Source organism: Cherax quadricarinatus, chromosome 24 (assembly GCF_038502225.1).
Source record: "Cherax quadricarinatus isolate ZL_2023a chromosome 24, ASM3850222v1, whole genome shotgun sequence".
Taxonomy (NCBI): Eukaryota; Metazoa; Arthropoda; class Malacostraca; order Decapoda; family Parastacidae; genus Cherax; species Cherax quadricarinatus.
Genome location: NC_091315.1, coordinates 18080284 through 18095476, shown reverse-complemented (window position 1 = coordinate 18095476; position 15193 = coordinate 18080284). Strand labels below are relative to the sequence as shown.

Here is a 15193-nt window from a genome sequence, read left to right as displayed (position 1 = left end):
AAGAATTCTGTTCCACTTCCCAATGGAGATAAGAGGAAATAAACAAGAACAAGAACTAGAAAGAAAATAGAAGAAACTCAGAGGGGTGTGTATATATATGCTTGTACATGTATGTGTAGTGTGACCTAAGTGTAAGTAGAAGTAGCAAGATGTACCTGAAATTTTGCATGTTACTTCTTCTTCTTTCAGCAAACCTGCCGTATCCCACAGAGGCAGGGTGGCCCAAAAGAAAAAACGAGTTTCTCCTTTTACATTTAGTAATATATACAGGAGAAGGGGTTACTAGCCCCTTGCTCCCGGCATTTTAGTCACCTCTTACAACACGCATAGCTTACGGAGGAAGAATTCTGTTCCACTTCCCCATGGAGACGAGAAAATAAACAAGAACAAGAACTAGAAAGATAATAGAAGAAAACCCAGAGGGTGTGTATATAAATGTTTGTACATGTATGTGTAGTGTGACCTAAGTGTAAGCAGAAGTAGCAAGACTTAACTGAAAATCTTGCATGTTTATGAGACAGAGAAAAGGACACCAGAAATCCTACCATCATGTAAAACAATTACAGGCTTCCGTTGTACATTCACTTAGCAGAACAGTAGTACCTCCCTGGGCAGTTGCTGTTTACCAGCCTATTACCTATAATCATTCTAAATATGCTCAAGAATTTAAAAGTAAAAATACTATAAAGCATATTTGTTCACTATTTTATTTAGTTACTTTATTTTACAGCCTTTTGTTCCTAGTCACTACGGACTAAGGGAGAAGCAAGCAACAAAAATCAGCAAGGTATTGGTAATTCTGTATGGCATCATCTGCATGGCTGTAGCATTTTTAACTCAGCTGGTTGGAACAGGAGTCCTTCAGGCCTCTCTCACAATCTTTGGTGCTGTTGGGGGACCTCTGCTTTCCCTCTTCACGATGGGAATGCTCTGCAAGTGTGTTAATCAAAAGGTTAAATGGCACTTTTTTTCATTTTAACTTGAAAACATTTGAAAAAAAATTCTTCAGATTTGATTTTGAAAGTTTAATTTTGTGCATTGTGATGCACTAATTGTTTGTCGAGTATGCCTTCACTGATGAAGATGAAACTGATATTAAATTCTTTTAATGGAAAATTCTTTCTCCTACAGGGTGCTATGACTGGACTTTTTGCAGGACTCATCATTACTCTGTGGATTGGCTTTGGGCATCCAAAACCAGTACCTCCATTTAAGCCAGTTTCAACTGAAGGGTGTGCATCATTAAATACTACTATAGGTGTACTTGAAGTGGTTCCGCTTTCATCAGTATCTTCGACAAATAATGATAACGTTAGTTCCACGGAAAGTATGGTAAATTTGTCATCTGATCTCTCCGACCCCAGTGTATTGGCTCTGACAACTGTGCTACCAGCTGTGGACAAAATGGACTCAACAACATCATCACCAGTCCACATTGTGTCTGATGCTTCAAATGCACAGAGGTCAGTTTTTCACCGTTTTTATTTAAATTTGTATCTACGTATGTCAGTGCACCTTTTCCCACTTTTCATACAGTATATCCTACTTAGCTAACTTTTTGTGGATCTGTTTCCAGTCTCCTTCCCCCCCTTTTTTTTTTATTAACACACTGGCCGATTCCCACCAAGGCAGGGTGGCCCGAAAAAGAAAAGCTTTCACCATCATTCACTCCATCACTGTCTTGCCAGAAGGGTGCTTTAAACTAATTTTTAAAACTGCAACCTTAACACCCCTCCTTCAGAGTGCAGGCACTGTACTTCCCATCTCCAGGACTCAAGTCCGGCCTGCCGGTTTCCCTGAATCCCTTCATAAATGTTACTTTGCTCACACTCCAACAGCACGTCAAGTATTAAAAACCATATGTTTCCATTCACTCCTATCAAATACGCTCACGCATGCCTGCTGGAAGTCCAATCCCCTCACACACAAAACCTCCTTTACCCCCTCCCTCCAACCTTTCCTAGGCCGACCCCTACCCCGCCTTCCTTCCACTACAGACTGATACACTCTTGAAGTCATTCTGTCTCGCTCCATTCTCTCTACATGTCCGAACCACCTCAACAACCCTTCCTCAGCCCTCTGGACAACAGTTTTGGTAATCCCGCACCTCCTCCTAACTTCCAAACTACGAATTCTCTGCATTATATTCACACCACACATTGCCCTCAGACATGACATCTCCACTGCCTCCAGCCTTCTCCTCGCTGCAACATTCATCACCCATGCTTCACACCCATATAAGAGCGTTGGTAAAACTATACTCTCATACATTCCCCTCTTTGCCTCCAAGGACAAAGTTCTTTGTCTCCACAGACTCCTAAGTGCACCGATCACCCTTTTCCCCTCATCAATTCTATGATTTACCTCATCTTTCATAGACCCATCCGCTGACACGTCCACTCTCAAATATCTGAATACATTCACCTCCTCCATACTCTCTCCCTCCAATCTGATATCCAATCTTTCATCACCTAATCTTTTTGTTATCCTCATAACCTTACTCTTTCCTGTATTCACTTTTAATTTTCTTCTTTTGCATACCCTACAAAATTCATCCACCAATCTCTGCAACTTCTCTTCAGAATCTCCCAAGAGCACAGTGTCATCAGCAAAGAGCAACTGTGACAACTCCCACTTTATGTGTGATTCTTTATCTTTTAACTCCACGCCTCTTGCCAATACCCTCGCATTTACTTCTCTTACAACCCCATCTATAAATATATTAAACAACCACGGTGACATCACACATCCTTGTCTGAGGCCTACTTTTACTGGGAAATAATTTGAAGTCTGAATGTGCGTGGATGCTGTGCAAATGATAAGAAAGAGATGATTGTGGATGTTATGAATGAGAAGAAACTGGATGTCCTGGCTTTAAGTGAAACAAAGCTGAAGGGGGTGGGAGAGTTTCAATGGAGAGGAATAAATGGGATTAGGTCAGGGGTTTCAAATAGAGTTAGAGCTAAAGAAGGAGTAGCAATAATGTTGAAGGATAAGCTATGGCAGGAAAAGAGGGACTACAAATGTATAAATTCAAGGATTATGTGGAGTAAAATAAAGATTGGATGTGAAAAGTGGGTTATAGTAAGCGTGTATGCACCTGGAGAAGAGAGAAGTGTAGAGGAGAGAGAGAGATTCTGGGAAATGTTGAGTGAATGCGTGGGGAGTTTTGAATCAAGTGTGAGAGTAATGGTGGTTGGGGATTTCAATGCTAAAGTGGGTAAAAATGTTATGGAGGGAGTAGTAGGTAAATTTGGGGTGCCAGGGGTAAATGTAAATGGGGAGCCTTTAATTGAGCTATGTGTAGAAAGAAATTTGGTAATAAGTAATACATATTTTATGAAAAAGAGGATAAATAAATATACAAGGTATGATGTAGCACGTAATGAAAGTAGTTTGTTAGATTATGTATTGGTGGATAAAAGGTTGATGGGTAGGCTCCAGGATGTACATGTTTATAGAGGGGCAACTGATATATCGGATCATTATTTAGTTGTAGCTACAGTTAGAGTAAGAGGTAGATGGGAAAAGAGGAAGGTGGCAACAACAAGTAAGAGGGAGGTGAAAGTGTATAAACTAAGGGAGGAGGAAGTTCGGGCGAGATATAAGCGACTATTGGCAGAAAGGTGGGCTAGTGCAAAGATGAGTAGTGGGGGGGTTGAGTAAAAGAAAGGTGAAGAGAGTGGTGAGAGAGTGCAAAAGGAGAGCAGATGAAAGAGTGGGAGAGGCACTGTCAAGAAATTTTAATGAAAATAAGAAAAAATTTTGGACTGAGTTAAACAAGTTAAGAAAGCCTAGGGAAAGTATGGATTTGTCAGTTAAAAACAGAGTAGGGGAGTTAGTAGATGGGGAGAGGGAGGTATTAGGTAGATGGCGAGAATATTTTGAGGAACTTTTAAATGTTAAGGAAGAAAGGGAGGCGGTAATTTCATGCACTGGCCAGGGAGGTATACCATCTTTTAGGAGTGAAGAAGAGCAGAATGTAAGTGTGGTGGAGGTACGTGAGGCATTACATAGAATGAAAGGGGGTAAAGCAGCTGGAACTGATGGGATCATGACAGAAATGTTAAAAGCAGGGGGGGATATAGTGTTGGAGTGGTTGGTACTTTTGTTTAATAAATGTATGAAAGAGGGGAAGGTACCTAGGGATTGGCGGAGAGCATGTATAGTCCCTTTATATAAAGGGAAAGGGGACAAAAGAGATTGTAAAAATTATAGAGGAATAAGTTTACTGAGTATACCAGGAAAAGTATACAGTAGGGTTATAATTGAAAGAATTAGAGGTAAGACAGAATGTAGAATTGCGGACGAGCAAGGAGGTTTCAGAATGGGTAGGGGATGTGTAGATCAAGTGTTTACATTGAAGCATATATGTGAACAGTATTTAGATAAAGGTAGGGAAGTTTTTATTGCATTTATGGATTTAGAAAAGGCATATGATAGTGGATAGGGGAGCAATGTGGCAGATGTTGCAAGTATATGGAATAGGTAAGTTACTAAATGCTGTAAAGACTTTTTATGAGGATAGTGAGGCTCAGGTTAGGGTGTGTAGAAGAGAGGGAGAATACTTCCCGGTAAAAGTAGGTCTTAGACAGGGATGTGTAATGTCACCATGGTTGTTTAATATATTTATAGATGGGGTTGTAAAAGAAGTAAATGCTAGGGTGTTCGGGAGGGAGGTGGGATTAAATTATGGGGAATCAAATTCAAAATGGGAATTGACACAGTTACTTTTTGCTGATGATACTGTGCTTATGGGAGATTCTAAAGAAAAATTGCTAAGGTTAGTGGATGAGTTTGAGAATGTGTGTAAAGGTAGAAAGTTGAAAGTGAACATAGAAAAGAATAAGGTGATGAGGGTATCAAATGATTTAGATAAAGAAAAATTGGATATCAAATTGGGGAGGAGGAGTATGGAAGAAGTGAATGTTTTCAGATACTTGGGAGTTGACGTGTCGGCAGATGGATTTATGAAGGATGAGGTTAATCATAGAATTGATGAGGGGAAAAAAGGTGAGTGGTGCGTTGAGGTATATGTGGAGTCAAAAAACATTATCTATGGAGGCAAAGAAGGGAATGTATGAAAGTATAGTAGTACCAACACTCTTATATGGATGTGAAGCTTGGGTGGTAAATGCAGCAGCGAGGAGACGGTTGGAGGCAGTGGAGATGTCCTGTCTAAGGGCAATGTGTGGTGTAAATATTATGCAGAAAATTCGGAGTGTGGAAATTAGGAGAAGGTGTGGAGTTAATAAAAGCATTAGTCAGAGGGCAGAAGAGGGGTTGTTGAGGTGGTTTGGTCATTTAGAGGGAATGGATGAAAGTAGAATGACATGGAAAGCATATAAATCTATAGGGGAAGGAAAGAGGGGTAGGGGTCGTCCTCGAAAGGGTTGGAAAGAGGGGGTAAAGGAGGTTTTGTGGGTGAGGGGCTTGGACTTCCAGCAAGCGTGCATGAGCGTGTTAGATAGGAGTGAATGGAGACGAATGATACTTGGGACCTGACGATCTGTTGGAGTGTGAGCAGGGTAATATTTAATGAAGGGATTCAGGGAAACCGGTTATTTTCATATATTCGGACTTGAGTCCTGGAAATGGGAAGTACAATGCCTGCACTTTAAAGGAGGGGTTTGGGATATTGGCAGTTTGGAGGGATATGTTGTGTATCTCTATACGTATATGCTTCTAAACTGTTATATTCTGAGCACCTCTGCAAAAGCAGTGATAATGTGTGAGTGTGGTGAAAGTGTTGAATGATGATGAAAGTACAGTGGACCCCCGCATAACGATTACCTCCGAATGCGACCAATTATGTTAGTGTATTTATGTAAGTGCGTTTGTACGTGTATGTTTGGGGGTCTGAAATGGACTAATCTACTTCACAATATTCCTTATGGGAATAAATTCGGTCAGTACTGGCACCTGAACATACTTGTGGAGTGAAAAAATATCGTTAACCGGGGGTCCACTGTATTTTCTTTTTGGGGATTTTCTTTCTTTTTTTGGGTCACCCTGCCTCGGTGGGAGACGACCGACTTGTTGGAAAAAAAAAAAAAAAAAAAAAAAAAAAAATTCCCTCTTTCCTACATACTCTAACTTGAGCCTCACTATCCTCATAAAAACTCTTCACTGCTTTCAGTAACCTACCTCCTACACCATACCTATTTATGTTTATTTATTCTATTGTGGGGTGTATTTATCATCTTTTTATGTTATGTATCGTGTTTATTATATAATTTTGAAAAAAATATCATAGATGGATTAATGAAAATGTGTATATTAACGTAATATACAACATTTAATGAGACTCGGTGATTATTATTATTATTATCATTTCTAATATGGCGTCACTTGTGCAAGTCGTCTGCTACCACATCTCATATTTATGTTTATTCTATTGTGGGGTGTATTTATCATCTTTTTATGTTATGTGTCGTGTTTATTATATAATTTTGAAAAAATATCATAGATGGATTAATGAAAATGTGTATTTAACGTAATATACGACATTTAAATGAGACTCGATAATTATTATTATCATTACTAATATGACGTCTGGAGACATAAGACACTCTTACTGATTTTAATGTGTACCTGCATGCCAGCACAGTATGTAAGTTTATTTAAGTACAGGTATACATAAGTATAATTATCAGAGTATATATAAAATATGAAATAACTTTTAAAAACATTTGAAATTTTGGAGTTTACAGACAAAATGGAGAGACTTAGTGCTTACTGAGCTCACGAAGAATGTAAACAAACAGGGTGGGGCGCGGTGACCGTATTAGAAAGTCAGGTGGGGGGAGCCGTAGAGCGAGTTTTGGTCATAATTTGAAATGACCGTATTAGCGGAACGCCGTAAAGTGAAACGCCGTAAAGCGGGGCCCTGCTGTACTTCTAAACTGTTGTATTCTGAGCACCTCTGCAAAAACAGTGATAATGTGTGAGTGTGGTGAAAGTGTTGAATGATGATGAAAGTATTTTCTTTTTTGGGATTTTCTTTTTTTTTGGGTCACCCTGCCTCGGTGGGAAACGGCCGACTTGTTGAAAAAAAAAAAAAATTGAAAATATGTAAAAAAAACATAGATCTACTTTTCTAGCACTACAGATTTAAACGTCAATCTATTTGGACTGTTTAAGGGTTAAGATATTTATAGATAAGGCTGTAAAAGAAGTAACTGCTAGGGTGTTCAGGAGAGGGGTGGGATTAAATTATGGGGAATCAAATACAAAATGGGAATTGACACAGTTACTTTTTGCTGATGATACTGTGCTTATGGGAGATTCTAAATATAAGTTGCAAAGCTTAGTGGACAAGTTTGGGAGAGTGTGTAAAGGTAGAAAGTTGAAAGTGAGCATACAAAAGAGTAAGGTGATGAGGGTATCAAATGATTTAGATAAAGAAAAATTGGATATCAAATTGGAGAGGAGGAGTATGGAAGAAGTGAATGTTTTCAGATATTTGGGAGTTGACATGTCAGCAGATGGATTTATAAAGGATGAGGTTAATCATAGAATTGATGAGGGAAAAAAGGTGAGTGGTGCGTTGAGGTGTATATGGAGTCAAAAAACGTTATCTATGGAGGCAAAGAAAGGAATGTATGAAAGTATAGTAGTACCAACACTCTTATATGGGTGTGAAGCTTGGGTTGTGAATGCAGCAGCGAGGAGGCGGTGGTTGGAGGCAGTGATGTCCTGTCTAATGGCAATGTGCGGTGTAAATATTATGCAGAAAATTCGGAGTGTGGAAATTAGGAGAAGGTGTGGAGTTAATAAAAGTATTAGTCAGAGGGCTGAAGAGGGGTTGTTGAGGTGGTTTGGTCATTTTGAGAGAATGGATCAAAGTAGAATATGGAGGGCATTTAAATCTGTAGGAGAAGGAAGGTGGGGTAGAGGTCGTCCTCGTGAAGGTTGGAAGGAATGGATAAGGGAGGTTTTGTGGGCTAGGGGCTTTGACTTCCAGCAGGTGTGCATGAGCGTGTTTGATAGGAGTGAATGGAGACGAATGGTATTTGGGACCTGACGATCTGTTGGAGTGTGAGCAGGGTAATATTTAGTGAAGGGATTCAGGGAAACCGGTTATTTTTATATAGCCGGACTTGAGTTTGGAAATGGGAAGTACAGTGCCTGCACTCTAAAGGAGGGGTTTCAGGATATTAGCAGTTTGGAGGGATATGTTGTGTATCTTTATACGTATATGCTTCTAAACTGTTGTGTTCTGAGCACCTCTACAAAAACAGTGATTATGTGTGAGTGAGGTGAAAGTGTTGAATGATGATGAAAGTATTTTCTGTTTGGCTATTTTTTCTTTTTTGGGTCACCCTGCCTCGGTGGGAGATGGCCAACTTGTTGAAAATATATAAATAAATATATATATATATATATATATATATATATATATATATATATATATATATATGTATATATGTATATATATATGTTAAGGAAGAAACAGAGGCAGTAATTTCATGCACTGGTCAGGGAGGTATACCATCTTTTAGGAGTGAAGAAGAGCAGAATGTAAGTGTTGGAATAGTTTTAAAAATGCAGTATTAGAATGTGGGGCAGAAGTTTGTGGTTATAGGAGGGTGGGGGCAGGAGGAAAGAGGAGTGATTGGTGGAATGATGAAGTAAAGGGTGTGATAAAAGAGAAAAAGGTAGCTTACGAGAGGTTTTTACAAAGCAGAAGTGTTATAAGAAGAGCAGAGTATATGGAGAGTAAAAGAAAGGTGAAGAGAGTGGTGAGAGAGTGCAAAAGGAGAGCAGATGAAAGAGTGGGAGAGGCACTGTCAAGAAATTTTAATGAAAATAAGAAAAAATTTTGGAGTGAGTTAAACAAGTTAAGAAAGCCTAGGGAAAGTATGGATTTGTCAGTTAAAAACAGAGTAGGGGAGTTAGTAGATGGGGAGAGGGAGGTATTAGGTAGATGGCGAGAATATTTTGAGGAACTTTTAAATGTTAAGGAAGAAAGGGAGGCGGTAATTTCATGCACTGGCCAGGGAGGTATACCATCTTTTAGGAGTGAAGAAGAGCAGACTGTAAGTGTGGTGGAGGTACGTGAGGCATTACGTAGAATGAAAGGGGGTAAAGCAGCTGGAACTGATGGGATCATGACAGAAATGTTAAAAGCAGGGGGGGATATAGTGTTGGAGTGGTTGGTACTTTTGTTTAACAAATGTATGAAAGAGGGGAAGGTACCTAGGGATTGGCGGAGAGCATGTATAGTCCCTTTATATAAAGGGAAAGGGGACAAAAGAGATTGTAAAAATTATAGAGGAATAAGTTTACTGAGTATACCAGGAAAAGTATACGGTAGGGTTATAATTGAAAGAATTAGAGGTAAGACAGAATGTAGAATTGCGGACGAACAAGGAGGTTTCAGAGTGGGTAGGGGATGTGTAGATCAAGTGTTTACATTGAAGCATATATGTGAACAGTATTTAGATAAAGGTAGGGAAGTTTTTATTGCATTTATGGATTTAGAAAAGGCATATGATAGAGTGGATAGAGGAGCAATGTGGCAGATGTTGCAAGTTTATGGAATAGGTGGTAAGTTACTAAATGCTGTAAAGAGCTTTTATGAGGATAGTGAGGCCCAGGTTAGGGTGTGTAGAAGAGAGGGAGAATACTTCCCGGTAAAAGTAGGTCTTAGACAGGGATGTGTAATGTCACCATGGTTGTTTAATATATTTATAGATGGGGTTATAAAAGAAGTAAATGCTAGGGTGTTCGGGAGAGGGGTGGGATTAAATTATGGGGAATCAAATTCAAAATGGGAATTGACACAGTTACTTTTTGCTGATGATACTGTGCTTATGGGAGATTCTAAAGAAAAATTGCAAAGGTTAGTGGATGAGTTTGAGAATGTGTGTAAAGGTAGAAAGTTGAAAGTGAACATAGAAAAGAGTAAGGTGATGAGGGTATCAAATGATTTAGATAAAGAAAAATTGGATATCAAATTGGGGAGGAGGAGTATGGAAGAAGTGAATGTTTTCAGATACTTGGGAGTTGACGTGTCAGCGGATGGATTTATGAAGGATGAGGTGAATCATAGAATTGATGAGGGAAAAAAGGTGAGTGGTGCGTTGAGGTATATGTGGAGTCAAAAAACGTTATCTATGGAGGCAAAGAAGGGAATGTATGAAAGTATAGTAGTACCAACACTCTTATATGGATGTGAAGCTTGGGTGGTAAATGCAGCAGCGAGGAGACGGTTGGAGGCAGTGGAGATGTCCTGTCTAAGGGCAATGTGCGGTGTAAATATTATGCAGAAAATTCGGAGTGTGGAAATTAGGAGAAGGTGTGGAGTTAATAAAAGCATTAGTCAGAGGGCAGAAGAGGGGTTGTTGAGGTGGTTTGGTCATTTAGAGAGAATGAATCAAAGTAGAATGACATGGAAAGCATATAAATCTATAGGGGAAGGAAAGAGGGGTAGGGGTCGTCCTCGAAAGGGTTGGAAAGAGGGGGTAAAGGAGGTTTTGTGGGTGAGGGGCTTGGACTTCCAGCAAGCGTGCATGAGCGTGTTAGATAGGAGTGAATGGAGACGAATGATACTTGGGACCTGACGATCTGTTGGAGTGTGAGCAGGGTAATATTTAGTGAAGGGATTCAGGGAAACCGGTTATTTTCATATAGTCGGACTTGAGTCCTGGAAATGGGAAGTACAATGCCTGCACTTTAAAGGAGGGGTTTGGGATATTGGCAGTTTGGAGGGATATGTTGTGTATCTCTATACGTATATGCTTCTAAACTGTTATATTCTGAGCACCTCTGCAAAAGCAGTGATAATGTGTGAGTGTGGTGAAAGTGTTGAATGATGATGAAAGTATTTTCTTTTTGGGGATTTTCTTTCTTTTTTGTGGGTCACCCTGCCTCGGTGGGAGACGACCGACTTGTTGAAAAAAAAAAAAAAAAATATATATATATATATATAATATATATATATATATATTCTTTTTAGTAATCTTTACAGGAAAAGGGGTTACTAGCCCATTGTTCCCGGCATTTTAGTTGACTTTTACAACACGCATGGCTTACGGAGGAAAGATTCTTATTCCACTTCCCCATGGATATAAAAGGAAAATTAATAAGACCAAGAACTATTAAGATAAAAATCAAAGAAAACTCAGATGAGTGTGTATAAATAAATGTGTACATGTATGTATAGTGTGACCTAAGTGTAAGTAGAAGTAGCAAGACATGCCTGTAATCTTGCATATTTATGAGACAGACAAAAGACACCAGCAATCCTACCATCATGTAAAACAATCACAGGCTTTCGTTTTACACTCACTTGGCAGGACGGTAGTACCTCCCTGGGTGGTTGCTGTCTACCAACCTACTACCTATAAGAGTGGGAGAGGCACTGTCAAGAAATTTTAATGAAAATAAGAAAAAATTTTGGAGTGAGTTAAACAAGTTAAGAAAGCCTAGGGAAAATATGGATTTGTCAGTTAAAAACAGAGTAGGGGAGTTAGTAGATGGGGAGATGGAGGTATTGGGTAGATGGCGAGAATATTTTGAGGAACTTTTAAATGTTAAGGAAGAAACAGAGGCAGTAATTTCATGCACTGGTCAGGGAGGTATACCATCTTTTAGGAGTGAAGAAGAGCAGAATGTAAGTGTGGGGGAGGTACGTGAGGCATTACGTAAAATGAAAGGGGGTAAAGCAGCTGGAACTGATGGGATCATGACAGAAATGTTAAAAGCAGGGGGGGATATAGTGTTGGAGTGGTTGGTACTTTTGTTTAATAAATGTATGAAAGAGGGGAAGGTACCTAGGGATTGGCGGAGAGCATGTATAGTCCCTTTATATAAAGGGAAAGGGGACAAAAGAGACTGTAAAAATTATAGAGGAATAAGCTTATTGAGTATACCAGGAAAAGTGTATGGTAGGGTTATAATTGAAAGAATTAGAGGTAAGACAGAATGTAGGATTGCGGATGAGCAAGGAGGTTTCAGAGTGGGTAGGGGATGTGTAGATCAAGTGTTTACATTGAAGCATATATGTGAACAGTATTTAGATAAAGGTAGGGAAGTTTTTATTGCATTTATGGATTTAGAAAAGGCATATGATAGAGTGGATAGAGGAGCAATGTGGCAGATGTTGCAAGTATATGGAATAGGTGGTAAGTTATTAAATGCTGTAAAGAGTTTTTATGAGGATAGTGAGGCTCAGGTTAGGGTGTGTAGAAGAGAGGGAGACTACTTCCCGGTAAAAGTAGGTCTTAGACAGGGATGTGTAATGTCACCATGGTTGTTTAATATATTTATAGATGGGGTTGTAAAGGAAGTAAATGCTAGGGTGTTCGGGAGAGGGGTGGGATTAAATTTTGGGGAATCAAATTCAAAATGGGAATTGACACAGTTACTTTTTGCTGATGATACTGTGCTTATGGGAGATTCTAAAGAAAAATTGCAAAGGTTAGTGGAAGAGTTTGGGAATGTGTGTAAAGGTAGAAAGTTGAAAGTGAACATAGAAAAGAGTAAGGTGATGAGGGTGTCAAATGATTTAGATAAAGAAAAATTGGATATCAAATTGGGGAGGAGGAGTATGGAAGAAGTGAATGTTTTCAGATACTTGGGAGTTGACGTGTCGGCGGATGGATTTATGAAGGATGAGGTTAATCATAGAATTGATGAGGGAAAAAAGGTGAGTGGTGCTTTGAGGTATATGTGGAGTCAAAAAACGTTATCTATGGAGGCAAAGAAGGGAATGTATGAAAGTATAGTAGTACCAACACTCTTATATGGGTGTGAAGCTTGGGTGGTAAATGCAGTAGCGAGGAGACGGTTGGAGGCAGTGGAGATGTCCTGTTTAAGGGCAATGTGTGGTGTAAATATTTTACAGAAAATTCGGAGTGTGGAAATTAGGAGAAGGTGTGGAGTTAATAAAAGTATTAGTCAGAGGGCAGAAGAGGGGTTGTTGAGGTGGTTTGGTCATTTAGAGAGAATGGATCAAAGTAGAATGACATGGAAAGCATATAAATCTATAGGGGAAGGAAGGCGGGGTAGGGGTCGTCCTCGAAAGGGTTGGAGAGAGGGGGTAAAGGAGGTTTTGTGGGCAAGGGGCTTGGACTTCCAGCAAGCGTGCATGAGCGTGTTAGATAGGAGTGAATGGAGACGAATGGTACTTGGGACCTGACGATCTGTTGGAGTGTGAGCAGGGTAATATTTAGTGAAGGGATTCAGGGAAACCGGTTATTTTCATATAGTCGGACTTGAGTCCTGGAAATGGGAAGTACAATGCCTGCACTTTAAAGGAGGGGTTTTGGGATATTGGCAGTTTGGAGGGATATGTTGTGTATCTTCATATGTGTATGCTTCTAGACTGTTGTATTCTGAGCACCTCTGCAAAAACAGTGATAATGTGCGAGTGTGGTGAAAGTGTTGAATGATGATGAAAGTATTTTCTTTTTGGGGATTTTCTTTCTTTTTTGGGTCACCCTGCCTCGGTGGGAGACGGCCGACTTGTTGGAAAAAAAAAAAAAAAAAAAAAAAAAAAAAAAAAAAAAAATATATATATATATATATATATATATATATATATATATATATATATATATAATATGTGTATATGTGTATGCTTCTAGACTGTTGTATTCTGAGCACCTCTGCAAAAACAGTGATAATGTGCGAGTGTGGTGAAAGTGTTGAATGATGATGAAAGTATTTTCTTTTTGGGGATTTTCTTTCTTTTTTTGGGTCACCCTGCCTCGGTGGGAGACGGCCGACTTGTTGAAAAAAAAAAAAAATATATATATAATATTCTAGGTAGTAGGTTGGTAGACAGCAACTGCCCAGGGAGGTACTACCATCCTGCCAAGTGAATGTAAAACGAAAGCCTGTAATTGTTTTACATGATGGTAGGATTGCTGGTGTCCTTTTTTCTGTCTCATAAACATGCAAGATTTTCAGGTAAGTCTTGCTACTTCTACTTACACTTAGGTCACACTACACATACATGTACAGTAGGGCCCCACTTACACGGCGGGTTAGGCTGTCGCCGGAAAGCAGACATCGCCGGAAGGCAGAACGCTATTTTTTTCCATTTATAAATGCATATAAATGCCAGACAACAAGTATACACTAAATTATATTAAGTTAGTAATAGAACCAGGCATTAAAAACACACAAAATAAAATACATTCACAGTAAATTCATTACTTATCTTAAAGTATTTGTAATCTTAATGTAGGGAGAGAGGTGAGTAGTACTTGTAGGAAGTCAGGTGCAGGTATCCCAGGTGTAAGTAGCCCTGGCTCCCCGTCTCATACTTAATATACGATATTTAAAACATCCCAGAGAGGTAAAATGCACATACAGTACACTCATTATTTACCTTAAAATGTGTGTAGTCTTAATATAGGAAGAGAGGTGAGTAGTATTTATTTGTAGGAAGTCAGTGTAGGTAGCCGGCAGGTGTAGCCAGCCTGGGCTACACCTACCGGCTACCTACACTGTGGCCCAGAGCCATATTATTAACATCGACATGCCTTGTTCACTGAATTTAATCATTTCTAACAACTACCTTTAGATGCCATCATAAACGAAGGTAGAAGAAATTAATAATTCATGCCGAAAATTGTAAACAAAAGTGGAGTGAGGGAGTGGCTGGGCCAAACGCAGATTCATACGTTTTCTCTGATGGCTGAGCAGAGAAAACGTAATGTTGTCCCTCCACCCGGCTACCACACAGCACCACAAGTATTATTATCAGAGCATATAAAACATGCAATAAATGCCAGACAACAAGTTTACACTAACTTATATTATGTTAGCAATAGAAATAGGCATTAAAAACACAATAAAAGGTAAGATACACACAGAGTACTCTTATTACTTACCTTAAAATATTAATATTAATGTGTGAGAGGTAAGTGGCAGGGTGTTTATTAAATAAAATCAAAATGGCACACCATCATCCTCTAACTTGGCACTTAAAGCAAGAGGCTTATGACTTCCCTTTTTATCACAGCTAACCTTAGACGCCATCGTCAATGAGAGCCAACTAGTTAACGAAAGAGTAAACGAGAGAGAGAACGAGATACTGAGTTGAGACAATGTAAGAACACAAACTGAGCAGGTAGTGGACGATCACTTGGTCAGGCAAAGTAAATGCGTATTAATGTGTGTCTACTTTTAGTTCATTCACATCCATTTGTAAGACTTTGTAAAACATTTACCTCAA

The 15193-nt window shown here is 39.2% G+C and overlaps 1 protein-coding gene across 1 annotated transcript in view; it reads left to right on the top strand.

The window, feature by feature from the left end:
* Nucleotides 1-15193, top strand: part of LOC128690730 (putative sodium-dependent multivitamin transporter) — a gene marked incomplete at its 5' end in the record, with an annotated part of 68460 nt that overhangs the window by 33966 nt on the left and 19301 nt on the right. The window contains 2 exon segments of the mRNA XM_070088224.1: nt 731-952; nt 1132-1463. Coding sequence (XP_069944325.1) covers nt 731-952; nt 1132-1463 — 554 coding nt within the window.